The sequence below is a fragment of the Rhinoderma darwinii genome, chromosome 11 (assembly GCF_050947455.1).
Source record: "Rhinoderma darwinii isolate aRhiDar2 chromosome 11, aRhiDar2.hap1, whole genome shotgun sequence".
NCBI classification, from domain to species: domain Eukaryota; kingdom Metazoa; phylum Chordata; class Amphibia; order Anura; family Rhinodermatidae; genus Rhinoderma; species Rhinoderma darwinii.
Genome location: NC_134697.1, coordinates 101,548,184 through 101,562,975, shown reverse-complemented (window position 1 = coordinate 101,562,975; position 14,792 = coordinate 101,548,184). Strand labels below are relative to the sequence as shown.

Below are 14,792 nucleotides of genomic sequence, written 5' to 3'. Positions count from 1 at the left end.
TTCCATGAAGAAGAAAACGAGTCTTTACCAATCATCAGTGGTCCAATTCCGATGATGCCGTGTAAATTCAAGCCTTTTCATCTGATGCAGCTTTGTTACATAGGAGCAGTGACATCCGTCGGCTCCGGAGCCCCATTCGCAGTCGGGTTCGCTGTTGTATTAGACACATGTCTGGTCGCCCGCCCCCTGAATGATTTTCACGGTGAGCTGCTCCACTGTAGCATCGTTCGGCCCTCGTGCACCTTCATAGTCGATGTTCACCTCTCACACCAATGGCGCGTGGTGCTCCGCAGCCCGAAAGCATCACTTTATACAACTGACAATTCGCCCCTTTTACCCATGACAACAACGAGTGATATGTGATCAGACAGCCACCCGCCCACCTTATATACCCACCAAGCCCACCACACATCACTTCCTTCACGGACTACGCGCTGCCGACGTAGAAAGTAGAAGGTGGTCATAATAAAGTATAATACTACCATATAGCGCCCACATAAAACGGTTCTATATATCTCACTCATTACTACCAATCAACGCTCAAATAAAACGGCCGTTCAGTGTCCAAATAATACCGCCATACAATGCGTAAATAACAAACGAGTTATTGGTAATGTTCCCGGTAGTCGAGGACAGTGTGGAACCAGAGGTAGGAACCCCAAATATTAGACAATGATGTCATATCCTGTGGTTGGCTAAGATGTGGATACCCTTTAAGTCTTTTATGTAAGAACTGTGTTGCAATTTTTTGTACTTGGACCCAGAGATCGTCTTTAGATCCCACAACTCATTTCTCGAGTGCATAGAAGGAAAGCTGAACTTGGACTGGGGTTTGTGCCTTCGACATATACTACATATATAAACCAGTGATGCCTAGAAGAGACAGCACTAATAATAGTTTCTGGTCATGACATTTAATTTATTCTTCAGTATTCAACCAAAAGCCATATATATGACTGAAGGCGTGGCCTACTTGATGGGCGGAGTCTAAGGCTCCAGATTTACCTACAGACTCCCGAAAGGTAAATCCAGTCCTGTCTACATACCCAAATACTACAAACTGGTCCTGCCATACAGGCTCGCCACCATTTCCATTTGTGATACGTTTATGAAGCGCCATGGTAATGAAGGTGATACATAATCCCCAGGAGTATATTTGGTTAGTAGCCGGCGCCCCAGTCGTCACAAAATATTAAGATATTGCTCTTCTAGCAACAGTCCGTATGGACATAAGTGAAAGTTACAACGTTACAACAGTCCGTAGTAGGCGGAGGATGGGCAGCCCTGGCAATTTTGAAACCAAGTCGAAAAACTGAGTATTTTTTGGAAATTGCTACAAAATAAAAAAGAGATATATATTTGGAGAAATGATTTATTTAAAAAAAAATGTACTTTTTTTCCGCATCCCCTACAGGGACTAATTACAATATGCCACAATTTCCTACATTCCGAAGAGCCAGTAGCTGATTGGTTGCTTCGGTTGGCGCCACATTTGCGATATTAGTGTATTAGAGACGTCACAGAATGCTCGGGACTGTTTTCCTCATTAAGCGTCCTGCTCCGGAGGTGCCTTCAGTCTCACAGCTGACTTGGCTTGTATATGCAGATAAAATGGAGCCTCTGGACACAGTTTAGTTGATCCCAGAAGTTTCCACCTGGAAAACAATACAAGAGGTCATATAGATGGAGCTCTCAAGATGTTTAGGTGTTATTGTCATATCATGTGGGGGAAGGGAGGCGACAACCAATGTGAGATCATGGACCACCTACTCATCATCACTCCGGGCTACGTCACCGACAACGTGCTGTTGTCAGGGGTTTGGTCTGGGGTCTACATTTTTTTCAGGAGGCCTGGGGTCAGTATTACTTTAGGGGGTTTCGTCTGTATATATTTAGGGGGTCTGGTGTCTCTATTTAGGGGGTCTGGTGTCTCTATTTAGGGGTCTGGCACTGTATTTGTTTAGGGGGTCTAGTTTGGTGTCTGTATATTTAGGGGGCTTATATCTGTATTTGTTTAAAGGGTCTGGTTCTGGGGTCTGTTGATTTACAGGGTCTGGTTCTGGGGTCTGTATTGATTTACAGGGTCTGGTTCTGGGGTCTGTATTGATTTACAGGGTCTGGTTCTGGGGTCTGTATTGATTTACAGGGTCTGGTTCTGGGGTCTGTATTGATTTACAGGGTCTGGTTCTGGGGTCTGTATTGATTTACAGGGTCTGGTTCTGGGGTCTGTATTGATTTACAGGGTCTGGTTCTGGGGTCTCTATTGATTTACAGGGTCTGGTTCTGGGGTCTGTATTGATTTACAGGGTCTGGTTCTGGGGTCTGTATTGATTTACAGGGTCTGGTTCTGGGGTCTGTATTGATTTACAGGGTCTGGTTCTGGGGTCTGTATTGATTTACAGGGTCTGGTTCTGGGGTCTGTATTGATTTACAGGGTTTGGTTCTGGGGTCTGTATTGATTTACAGGGTTTGGTTCTGGGGTCTGTATTGATTTACAGGGTCTGGTTCTGGGGTCTGTATTGATTTACAGGGTCTGGTTCTGGGGTCTGTATTGATTTACAGGGTCTGGTTCTGGGGTCTGTATTGATTTACAGGGTCTGGTTCTGGGGTCTGTATTGATTTACAGGGTCTGGTTCTGGGGTCTGTATTGATTTACAGGGTCTGGTTCTGGGGTCTGTATTGATTTACAGGGTCTGGTTCTGGGGTCTGTATTGATTTACAGGGTCTGGTTCTGGGGTCTCTATTGATTTACAGGGTTTGGTTCTGGGGTCTGTATTGATTTACAGGGTCTGGTTCTGGGGTCTGTATTGATTTACAGGGTCTGGTTCTGGGGTCTGTATTGATTTACAGGGTCTGGTTCTGGGGTCTGTATTGATTTATAGGGTCTGGTTCTGGGGTCTGTATTGATTTATAGGGTCTGGTTCTGGGGTCTGTATTGATTTATAGGGTCTGGTTCTGGGGTCTGTATTGATTTACAGGGTCTGGTTCTGGGGTCTGTATTGATTTACAGGGTCTGGTTCTGGGGTCTGTATTGATTTACAGGGTCTGGTTCTGGGGTCTGTATTGATTTACAGGGTCTGGTTCTGGGGTCTGTATTGATTTACAGGGTCTGGTTCTGGGGTCTGTATTGATTTACAGGGTTTGGTTCTGGGGTCTGTATTGATTTACAGGGTCTGGTTCTGGGGTCTGTATTGATTTACAGGGTCTGGTTCTGGGGTCTGTATTGATTTATAGGGTCTGGTTCTGGGGTCTGTATTGATTTATAGGGTCTGGTTCTGGGGTCTGTATTGATTTACAGGGTCTGGTTCTGGGGTCTGTATTGATTTATAGGGTCTGGTTCTGGGGTCTGTATTGATTTACAGGGTCTGGTTCTGGGGTCTGTATTGATTTACAGGGTCTGGTTCTGGGGTCTGTATTGATTTACAGGGTCTGGTTCTGGGGTCTGTATTGATTTACAGGGTCTGGTTCTGGGGTCTGTATTGATTTACAGGGTCTGGTTCTGGGGTCTGTATTGATTTACAGGGTCTGGTTCTGGGGTCTGTATTGATTTACAGGGTCTGGTTCTGGGGTCTGTATTGATTTACAGGGTCTGGTTCTGGGGTCTGTATTGATTTACAGGGTCTGGTTCTGGGGTCTGTATTGATTTACAGGGTCTGGTTCTGGGGTCTGTATTGATTTACAGGGTCTGGTTCTGGGGTCTGTATTGATTTACAGGGTCTGGTTCTGGGGTCTGTATTGATTTACAGGGTCTGGTTCTGGGGTCTGTATTGATTTACAGGGTTTGGTTCTGGGGTCTGTATTGATTTACAGGGTCTGGTTCTGGGGTCTGTATTGATTTACAGGGTCTGGTTCTGGGGTCTGTATTGATTTATAGGGTCTGGTTCTGGGGTCTGTATTGATTTATAGGGTCTGGTTCTGGGGTCTGTATTGATTTACAGGGTCTGGTTCTGGGGTCTGTATTGATTTATAGGGTCTGGTTCTGGGGTCTGTATTGATTTACAGGGTCTGGTTCTGGGGTCTGTATTGATTTACAGGGTCTGGTTCTGGGGTCTGTATTGATTTACAGGGTCTGGTTCTGGGGTCTGTATTGATTTACAGGGTCTGGTTCTGGGGTCTGTATTGATTTACAGGGTCTGGTTCTGGGGTCTGTATTGATTTACAGGGTCTGGTTCTGGGGTCTGTATTGATTTACAGGGTCTGGTTCTGGGGTCTGTATTGATTTACAGGGTCTGGTTCTGGGGTCTGTATTGATTTACAGGGTCTGGTTCTGGGGTCTGTATTGATTTACAGGGTCTGGTTCTGGGGTCTGTATTGATTTACAGGGTTTGGTTCTGGGGTCTGTATTGATTTACAGGGTCTGGTTCTGGGGTCTGTATTGATTTACAGGGTCTGGTTCTGGGGTCTGTATTGATTTACAGGGTCTGGTGTATGTATTTGTTTAAGGTGTTTGCTCTGGGATCTGTTTTTTAGGGGGTAATCTGGGGTCTGATGAAGGGGTCATTTGCACTGCTTTAGGTTAGGAGCGAGCCCTGTATAAATGGGAAAGCGTGACCGCCACTCCACTCAATCAGGGGACACAGGACCCTCGTTCTCGTGACCGCTGATGGTGCCAGTGGTCGGACCGACAGTTATAGGTATTCAATCTTTTCATGGGCCAAAAACCCCTTTAAGGCTGAACCAGCAGAGCACACACAACTTGTTGTCTTGGGGACAGATTACGGTACTGTTACTTTAAAACCTGTTAACCCAGCTGAATATATTTAAAGCTGTATTCACAATCTTTATGCACTTTTTGTTATTACTTGGGTAGTTGTCCTTTAACTGCAGCACAGCTATAGGGGGTGCCGAGAGGGGGGGACCCTCTGCCACATAAGAAGACACCGGTATTATAAATGGCCTCGATACAGAATGGACATTGGGCCCCGGAGATTGTAATTACGTCTCTGGCTGCAACATGGACGTAATTCACACGGTCTAATCTAAATCAATTGTGATTCTGGGCAGAAGATCTAATTGAGGGTGAATTTGATTGGTTGCTATGGGTAAGGATAACATCTAAAACACCCAAAAATACCAGCCGATGGCACAGCCACAGGGTTTGTATTTGGGCAGAGTAAAGCCCCGCGCCCGATCACAGATATAAACGTATCACTCCAGGTATCACTTACCGGCCGGGTGGCAACCCTATCTATGGCTAACAGAACTGGTTTATTGCACATACAGTCCCATCCCCATATGACCTTATCAACCACTTATTTACCTCCGAAGGACAGGCTCAGGCACTTGTTTCCACCAAAAAATCTGCTGAAAGTGCCCCCGGGGAACTTCAGGAAGTTGAATGGGGATCCATCCGCCCAGACATTGGACCCCTGAGGAGCGGTAACACAGATTAATAACCATAGCAATCATTCAGTGCCGCTATGAAAGACCTAAGAAATTCTGGGCAAAACCAAAAAATGTTGTAACCTACAAACCCCACCCTACTTACATTATCGGAGATCCCCGCTGTCCTTGTGGAGGTCTTAGGTAAAGCTTGGCGTAACTAACCAAGGACTATTCAATACAACCAAAAGTGACTACCACAAGGGATATATGGAGTCTCCACCAGCTCCTATCCCTGGACTACCAAACAGGCAATCACTTAAAGAGGAGCGGTCCCTCTCCGGACATGTCTGCATTAATAAATCATTGTATTCCACGTGGAAAAAACAATTCTGGAACATCTTTTCTTAGAACTCTGCGTTGTGCCGTTCCTCGGGTATTCCTCCTAGAAATGTATGACTAAATTGACAGCTGGGTATTACCAGTTGGGGGTGTGTCCCTACACAGACTGACATTGTCCAATCAGTGATGACAAAGTGAGTTTTTATAGGGACACGCCCCTTTAACAATGGTAACACCCAGTTGTCAATTTATTCATACATTTCTAGGAGGAATAACAGAGGAACTTCACATCATAGAGTTCTAAGAAAATATGTTCCAGAATTGTTATTTAATGGAGATTACAAGGATTTAGTAAAATACACAAGTCAGGAGAGGTGACCGGTCTACCTTAAAGGGTGACCTCCTAACTGTAATAGGGGTTTCAGGGCCTCATATGAGATTATGAATTATATCCACCATCTGTCTTGTTTATCCGTGGAACAAACATCATTTCTATTGGCTTAGCTTGAAGTCTGGTAATGATTATTTTGTTTTTTTTGGTTATTACAATGTTTTTATGAAGGTCCCAAGTTGTGGCCCTGAAGGCCCCGTTTCGGTTTGCCTCTACAATTAAACATCAAGGCATCCTCATATTAGAGTTCTTTATAACTAAGTGTACGAAGATCAACACAACTCAGAAGTTTATCTATCTACTAGTAGTACTTGTTATCTCAATCCCTAGCTTAGATGGTCACCAAAAAACAAACCTCAAAAATTTACATTGACAAAATCACATAACCGCCGCCATCAATACCATCAACTCAAGACTCACACGCCAAGGGTAGACCAACATGGAGATGAGCGGCGTGAAGAAAAGGTCCAAGTGGGAAACCAAGGGACAAGTGGAACAGTTATTATTCATAAAGAGTTTCGTGAAGTGCGTCAATCATTCTCGTTTTGTTTAAAAGCCGAAGCTACCCCATCATAAGGTCAACGTTTGATATGAAGGACATTACTATGACCATCAGTAGTCCCCTCTATTGGATCCTATTGTATTGCCAGCCCAAACTATTACAATTTGTGACCACCATATAGTATGACCATCGTCGCACCGGATAAGGGAGAAGCTTTATGACTTCAGGGGTTGGTTAGCGGAGGGTAAATCCAGAATAGAGAGAGGGTACACACTTATTGTCTGGGGTGGGATCATGTGGGTGCTCCTCTGGTGTCTCCTGGATGTCCTTGGAGGGAATTGCCTGCCCTTTCCGCCCCGAATAATTGACAGTTAATGTAGTTGTATTGTACAAAAAAAAAGGGTCCTGCATGATCGGCTTCCCATTGTTCTATTTCTTGACTTTTTAGGTCCCAGTTGGCAGTGTTTGGTAGTCAACAGTCTGGGCCCCCGGGTGCCAACAGATCGCCAAGTAACCGATCAGGAATATAAAGTGTCGGTGGTTGGTTGCCTGGTTGATGTATTTGATTTAGTAAAAGCTGTGGCCGGCCCCCACCCATTAAAATAATGGAACGGAGTCTGTGTATTGGGAAGTCTGAGCGCAGGGTACGGGATAAGGAGGAGAGTGTTTTTTCAACTCCCCATAGTCTTCAATAGGGATTATAATCTGGGACTTCTGATCCCATTTGGGTCCTAATATCAGTGGGAACACCCTGAACCGAAGGAGAAAAATGTGACTATATATCCAGGGTGAGTGGTGAGATGTTATACCTCTATATGCGTGATTAGAATGGGACACGTTCCACGGCTCTGTCAGCAATATCAGATCATCCCTACATCTCCGCGCCCTCATCGGCAGGCACCAGTAAATAATGGTCATGCCGTTTTGGTTCTACACACGAGCTGTGGGATTTCTGTTGGACACTCACCTTTTCAGTGCTGCCACCGGTCCAGAGCTTTTGACCTTGATATCCTTTTGAACGGGCCAGAGCCATGAGGAACCGATTGTGCTCCTCACTCAGGATACTCGTAAGATGGGCACGACCAAAGAGGGACTGGCAATGTTTCTATATGGAAGGAGGAGAAGACGAGACGCACAGAGTAAACAGAGGATGATCATTAATAAGTCCCCCACAATACTTCATCATCATTATTATTATTATCATTATTTATGTTTTTTCAAATAGTTTTTATTAACATTTTCCAATAAGGGGTACAGAAGGTAAAAAGGGGAGGATGGGGAATGAGAAATCTCCAAGACATGAATAAAGATAAAATGAGGGGATAAAAGAAAAGTAAAGAAAAAAGGGGGGGGGGACAAAAACATAACAGTCATAACCGTTACTATTAAGCTCGCTATATCCATAGATCCAATAAGTCAGGTGAGGGGATCTACATATTAGGTAAATGCAGGCTCCCCCCTCCTCGTCGGGTTTTCAACCCCAGTGTGACGATAACATGGGCATGGAACCAGCCAAATACCCTGTGCCAGTCCCACCGATATGTTATCCAAAAGCTTTCTCCGAGAATCGAGATCGCCATTAGACAGATCAGAGGCGTGACCCCCGCAGGCATCGTAAGAATCCGAATCCCCGACATCTCATCATCTCGCAGTGAACACACGCTACAATATAGGTGCGTCCCCCACGAGTACCTGCTCGTGAAACCATATAGTGGAGTCACAGCAGTGTTTTATTTTCATTTGCACGTTCCGCGGGAGGAGTGAGATAAAGGATTCCCAGGTATCGAGAGGCCTCCATCCAATCCATCCATTCCATCCAATCCATCCAATCCATCCAATCCAATCCATCCAATCCATCTTCATCAGATAGGAGAGTTTGTCAAGAAACATTTTGAGCGGCGGGGCCTGATCATGAAGCCGGGTTTGAATGACGGCCTTTACCCCCGCTGCTGCCTGTGCGCCCCGGGGGAACAGTGGTGAGTATCAGGGTCCAGGTGCCCAAAGATTGCCCATAACGCTGTGTTAGGAACAAAGTTTGTGAGGTGTTCAGAGGTGAATGATTGTATTCTGGACCAGGGCTGGACCACAGACAGTGATAGGTTCAGCCTCCGGTGTGTGGCATTTGAAGCAGTGCGAGGTGTGATAAACGCCTATGTTGTGCCCTATATGCGGTGTTAGGTATGACCTATGGGAGACCTTCAATCTTATCTCCAGGAAACGTGCCGAAGGGAGAAATTTATGTGCCTGTGTCAGGGCCGCTAAAATGGTTGTGTAGGTGAGCGCGTGGTCGTCTGTTTGCCATTTGGTTAGGGGGGGTTTGGGTTTGAGAATAATCTAAGGGAACGTGGATAAATTGATAATTACGAGTGATTTGACCCCTGAGGTAGTTTTGTTTTGAGAAGTTATGTCGTAAGTATGGGTTCCATTCTTGATCAGGTAGCAGTGGTAGTATCTTTGTTAAGTAGCTTTTAACTTGCAGACAGCTAAAGAGATCAATCTGGTGATCTGGGAATTTAGAACATAACTGCATAAAGTAAAATATCCTACGCTCTTCTATACTCACAAATTGCCCCACAGAAGTGAGCCCCAGCCTGTAGCATCTGTGGAAGACGGCAGCAGGGTTACCACTCTGAAAGTCAGGGTTACATACCAAGGGCATATGAAGAGATAGCAGAGGAGAAAGATGAAAAAGAGATCTTATCTTCTGCCATGCCTTCCATGTAGTAAATAGCCCTCATTTCCCTCGTCAGGCTCCCATAAGGAAGATGCAAGAGTCCCGATAGAGCATTTCTCATGAAGAATGGCGAGTCTAGAGGCGAGGAGGTGTATGCGGAGGTGTATGCGGAGGTGTATGCGGAGGTGTATACGGAGGTGTATGCGGAGGTGTATGCGGAGGTGTATGAGGAGGTGTATGAGGAGGTGTATGAGGAGGTGAATGCGGAGGTGTATGAGGAGGTGTATGAAGAGGTGTATGCGGAGGTGTATGAGGAGGTGTATGAGGAGGTGTATGAGGAGGTGTATGCGGAGGTGTATGCGGAGGTGTATGCGGAGGTGTATGAGGAGGTGTATGAGGAGGTGTATGAGGAGGTGTATGCGGAGGTGTATGAGGAGGTGTATGTGGAGGTGTATGCGGAGGTGTATGAGGAGGTGTATGAGGAGGTGTATGAGGAGGTGTATGAGGAGGTGTATGAGGAGGTGTATGAGGAGGTGTATGAGGAGGTGTATGCGGAGGTGTATGCGGAGGTGTATGAGGAGGTGTATGAGGAGGTGTATGAGGAGGTGTATGAAGAGGTGTATGAGGAGGTGTATACGGAGGTGTATGAGGAGGTGTATGAGGAGGTGTATGCGGAGGTGTATGAGGAGGTGTATGCGGAGGTGAGGAGGTGTATGCGGAGGTGAGGAGGTGTATGAGGAGGTGTATGCGGAGGTGTATGAGGAGGTGTATACGGAGGTGTATGAGGAGGTGTATACGGAGGTGTATGAGGAGGTGTATACGGAGGTGAGGAGGTGTATGAGGAGGTGTATGCGGAGGTGTATGCGGAGGTGTATGAGGAGGTGTATGAGGAGGTGTATGAGGAGGTGTATGCGGAGGTGTATGCGGAGGTGTATGCGGAGGTGTATGAGGAGGTGTATGCGGAGGTGTATGAGGAGGTGTATGAGGAGGTGTATGAGGAGGTGTATGAGGAGGTGTATGCGGAGGTGTATGCGGAGGTGTATGCGGAGGTGTATGAGGAGGTGTATGAGGAGGTGTATGAGGAGGTGTATGCGGAGGTGTATGCGGAGGTGTATGCGGAGGTGTATGAGGAGGTGTATGCGGAGGTGTATGCGGAGGTGTATGAGGAGGTGTATGAGGAGGTGTATGAGGAGGTGTATGAGGAGGTGTATGAGGAGGTGTATGCGGAGGTGTATGAAGAGGTGTATGCGGAGGTGTATGAGGAGGTGTATGAGGAGTTGTATGAGGAGGTGTATGAGGAGGTGTATGCGGAGGTGTATGCGGAGGTGTATGAGGAGGTGTATGAGGAGGTGTATGAGGAGGTGTATGCGGAGGTGTATGAGGAGGTGTATGAAGAGGTGTATGAGGAGGTGTATACGGAGGTGTATGAGGAGGTGTATGAGGAGGTGTATGCGGAGGTGTATGAGGAGGTGTATGCGGAGGTGAGGAGGTGTATGCGGAGGTGAGGAGGTGTATGAGGAGGTGTATGCGGAGGTGTATGAGGAGGTGTATACGGAGGTGTATGAGGAGGTGTATACGGAGGTGTATGAGGAGGTGTATACGGAGGTGAGGAGGTGTATGAGGAGGTGTATGCGGAGGTGTATGCGGATGTGTATGAGGAGGTGTATGAGGAGGTGTATGCGGAGGTGTATGAGGAGGTGTATACGGAGGTGTATACGGAGGTGTATGAGGAGGTGTATGAGGAGGTGTATGAGGAGGTGTATGAGGAGGTGTATGAGGATGTGTATGAGGAGGTGTATGCGGAGGTGTATGAGGAGGTGTATGAGGAGGTGTATGCGGAGGTGTATGAGGAGGTGTATGAGGAGGTGTATGAGGAGGTGTATGCGGAGGTGAGGAGGTGTATGCAGAGGTGTATGAGGAGGTGTATGAGGAGGTAGGTGAGGAGGTGTATGAGGAGGTGTATGAGGAGGTGTATGCGGAGGTGTATGCGGAGGTGTATGAGGAGGTGTATGCGGAGGTATATGAGGAGGTGTATGAGGAGGTGTATGCGGAGGTGTATGCGGAGGTGTATGCGGAGGTGTATGAGGAGGTGTATGAGGAGATGTATGAGGAGGTGTATGCGGAGGTGTATGAAGAGGTGTATGAAGAGGTGTATGAAGAGGTGTATGCGGAGGTGTATACGGAGGTGTATGAGGAGGTGTATGAGGAGGTGTATGCGGAGGTGTATGAGGAGGTGTATGAGGAGGTGTATGCGGAGGTGAGGAGGTGTATGCGGAGGTGAGGAGGTGTATGCGGAGGTGTATGCGGATGTGAGGAGGTGTATGCGGAGGTGTATGAGGAGGTGTATACGGAGGTGTATGAGGAGGTGTATACGGAGGTGTATGAGGAGGTGTATACGGAGGTGAGGAGGTGTATGAGGAGGTGTATGCGGAGGTGTATGCGGAGGTGTATGAGGAGGTGTATGCGGAGGTGAGGAGGTGTATGCGGAGGTGAGGAGGTGTATGCGGAGGTGAGGAGGTGTATGCGGAGGTGTATGCGGATGTGAGGAGGTGTATGCGGAGGTGTATGAGGAGGTGTATACGGAGGTGTATGAGGAGGTGTATACGGAGGTGTATGAGGAGGTGTATACGGAGGTGTATGAGGAGGTGTATACGGAGGTGAGGAGGTGTATGAGGAGGTGTATGCGGAGGTGTATGCGGAGGTGTATGAGGAGGTGTATGAGGAGGTGTATGCGGAGGTGTATGAGGAGGTGTATGCGGAGGTGTATGAGGAGGTGTATGAGGAGGTGTATGAGGAGGTGTATGCGGAGGTGTATGCGGAGGTGTATGAGGAGGTGTATACGGAGGTGTATGAGGAGGTGTATACGGAGGTGTATGAGGAGGTGTATACGGAGGTGAGGAGGTGTATGCGGATGTGTATGAGGAGGTGTATGAGGAGGTGTATGCGGAGGTGTATGAGGAGGTGTATACGGAGGTGTATACGGAGGTGTATGAGGAGGTGTATGAGGAGGTGTATGAGGAGGTGTATGAGGAGGTGTATGAGGATGTGTATGAGGAGGTGTATGCGGAGGTGTATGAGGAGGTGTATGAGGAGGTGTATGCGGAGGTGTATGAGGAGGTGTATGAGGAGGTGTATGAGGAGGTGTATGCGGAGGTGAGGAGGTGTATGCAGAGGTGTATGAGGAGGTGTATGAGGAGGTAGGTGAGGAGGTGTATGAGGAGGTGTATGCGGAGGTGTATGAGGAGGTGTATGAGGAGGTGTATGCGGAGGTGTATGCGGAGGTGTATGAGGAGGTGTATGCGGAGGTATATGAGGAGGTGTATGAGGAGGTGTATACGGAGGTGAGGAGGTGTATACGGAGGTGTATACGGAGGTGTATACGGAGATGTATGCGGAGGTGTATGCGGAGGTGTATACGGAGATGTATGCGGAGGTGTATGCGGAGGTGTATACGGAGGTGTATGAGGAGGTGTATGAGGAGGTGTATACGGAGGTGAGGAGGTGTATACGGAGGTGTATGAGGAGGTGTATGCGGAGGTGTATGAGGAGGTGTATGCGGAGGTGAGGAGGTGTATGAGGAGGTGTATGCGGATGTGAGGAGGTGTATGAGGAGGTGTATGCGGAGGTGTATGAGGAGGTTTATACGGAGGTGTATGAGGAGGTGTATACGGAGGTGTATGAGGAGGTGTATACGGAGGTGTATGCGGAGGTGTATGAGGAGGTGTATGAGGAGGTGTATACGGAGGTGTATGAGGAGGTGTATGCGGAGGTGTATACGGAGGTGTATGAGGAGGTGTATGAGGAGGTGTATACTGAGGTGTATGAGGAGGTGTATACGGAGGTGAGGAGGTGTATACGGAGGTGTATGAGGAGGTGTATGCGGAGGTGTATGAGGAGGGAGGTGTATGCGGAGGTGAGGAGGTGTATGAGGAGGTGTATGCGGATGTGAGGAGGTGTATGAGGAGGTGTATGCGGAGGTGTATGAGGAGGTGTATACGGAGGTGTATGAGGAGGTGTATACGGAGGTGTATGAGGAGGTGTATACGGAGGTGTATGCGGAGGTGTATGAGGAGGTGTATACGGAGGTGTATGAGGAGGTGTATACGGAGGTGTATGAGGAGGTGTATACGGAGGTGTATGAGGAGGTGTATGCGGAGGTGTATGAGGAGGGAGGTGTATGCGGAGGTGAGGAGGTGTATGAGGAGGTGTATGCGGATGTGAGGAGGTGTATGAGGAGGTGTATGCGGAGGTGTATGAGGAGGTGTATACGGAGGTGTATGAGGAGGTGTATACGGAGGTGTATGAGGAGGTGTATACGGAGGTGTATGCGGAGGTGTATGAGGAGGTGTATGAGGAGGTGTATACGGAGGTGTATGAGGAGGTGTATACGGAGGTGTATGAGGAGGTGTATACGGAGGTGAGGAGGTGTATACGGACGTGTATGAGGAGGTGTATGAGGAGGTGTATGAGGAGGTAGGTGAGGAGGTGTATGAGGAGGTGTATGAGGAGGTGTATGAGGAGGTGTATGAGGAGGTGTATGCGGAGGTGTATGAGGAGGTGTATGCGGAGGTGTATGAGGAGGTGTATGAGGAGGTGTATGCGGAGGTGTATGAGGAGGTGTATGTGGAGGTGTATGAGGAGGTGTATGCGGAGGTGTATGAGGAGGTGTATGAGGAGGTAGGTGAGGAGGTAGGTGAGGAGGTGTATGCGGAGGTGTATGAGGAGGTGTATGCGGAGGTGAGGAGGTAGGTGAGGAGGTGTATGAGGAGGTGTATGAGGAGGTGTATGCGGAGGTGTATGCGGAGGTGTATGCGGAGGTGTATGAGGAGGTGTATGCGGAGGTGTATGAGGAGGTGTATACGGAGGTGTATGAGGAGGTGTATACGGAGGTGAGGAGGTGTATGAGGAGGTGTATGAGGAGGTGTATGAGGAGGTGTATGAGGAGGTGTATGAGGAGGTGTATGAGGAGGTGTATGAGGAGGTGTATGCGGAGGTGTATGAGGAGGTGTATGCGGAGGTGTATGAGGAGGTGTATGAGGAGGTGTATGAGGAGGTGTATGAGGAGGTGTATGAGGAGGTGTATGAGGAGGTGTATGCGGAGGTGTATGAGGAGGTGTATGCGGAGGTGTATGCGGAGGTGTATGAGGAGGTGTATGCGGAGGTGAGGAGGTGTATGAGGAGGTGTATGCGGAGGTGTATGAGGAGGTGTATGCGGAGGTGTATGAGGAGGTGTATGCGGATGTGAGGAGGTGTATGAGGAGGTGTATGCGGAGGTGTATGCGGAGGTGTATGAGGAGGTGTATGAGGAGGTGTATGAGGAGGTGTATACGGAGGTGTGTACGGAGGTGTATGCGGAGGTGTATGAGGAGGTGTATGAGGAGGTGTATGAGGAGGTGTATGAGGGGGTGTATGCGAAGGTGTATACGGAGGTGTGTACGGAGGTGTATGCGGGGGTGTATACGGAGGTGTTGTGGATCCAGTCAGAGATATACCGATATAAAGCTGCTAGATTGTAGTGCTTAATATTGGGGAAGTTAATACCCCCATTACCCCTGGGCTGC

General features: G+C 47.9%; 1 protein-coding gene across 1 annotated transcript in view; it reads right to left on the bottom strand.

Annotated features, from left to right (window-relative positions):
* Nucleotides 1-1,358: 1,358 nt before the first annotated feature.
* Nucleotides 1,359-14,792, bottom strand: part of LOC142664029 (struthiocalcin-2-like) — a 91,724-nt gene continuing 78,290 nt past the window's right edge. The window contains exons 4-6 of the mRNA XM_075842915.1: nucleotides 7,525-7,662; nucleotides 5,261-5,369; nucleotides 1,359-1,655 (exon numbers count right to left, since the gene is read on the bottom strand). Coding sequence (XP_075699030.1) covers nucleotides 1,579-1,655; nucleotides 5,261-5,369; nucleotides 7,525-7,662 — 324 coding nt within the window. The 3' untranslated portion in view covers nucleotides 1,359-1,578. The remainder of the gene's footprint in view (nucleotides 1,656-5,260; nucleotides 5,370-7,524; nucleotides 7,663-14,792) is intronic.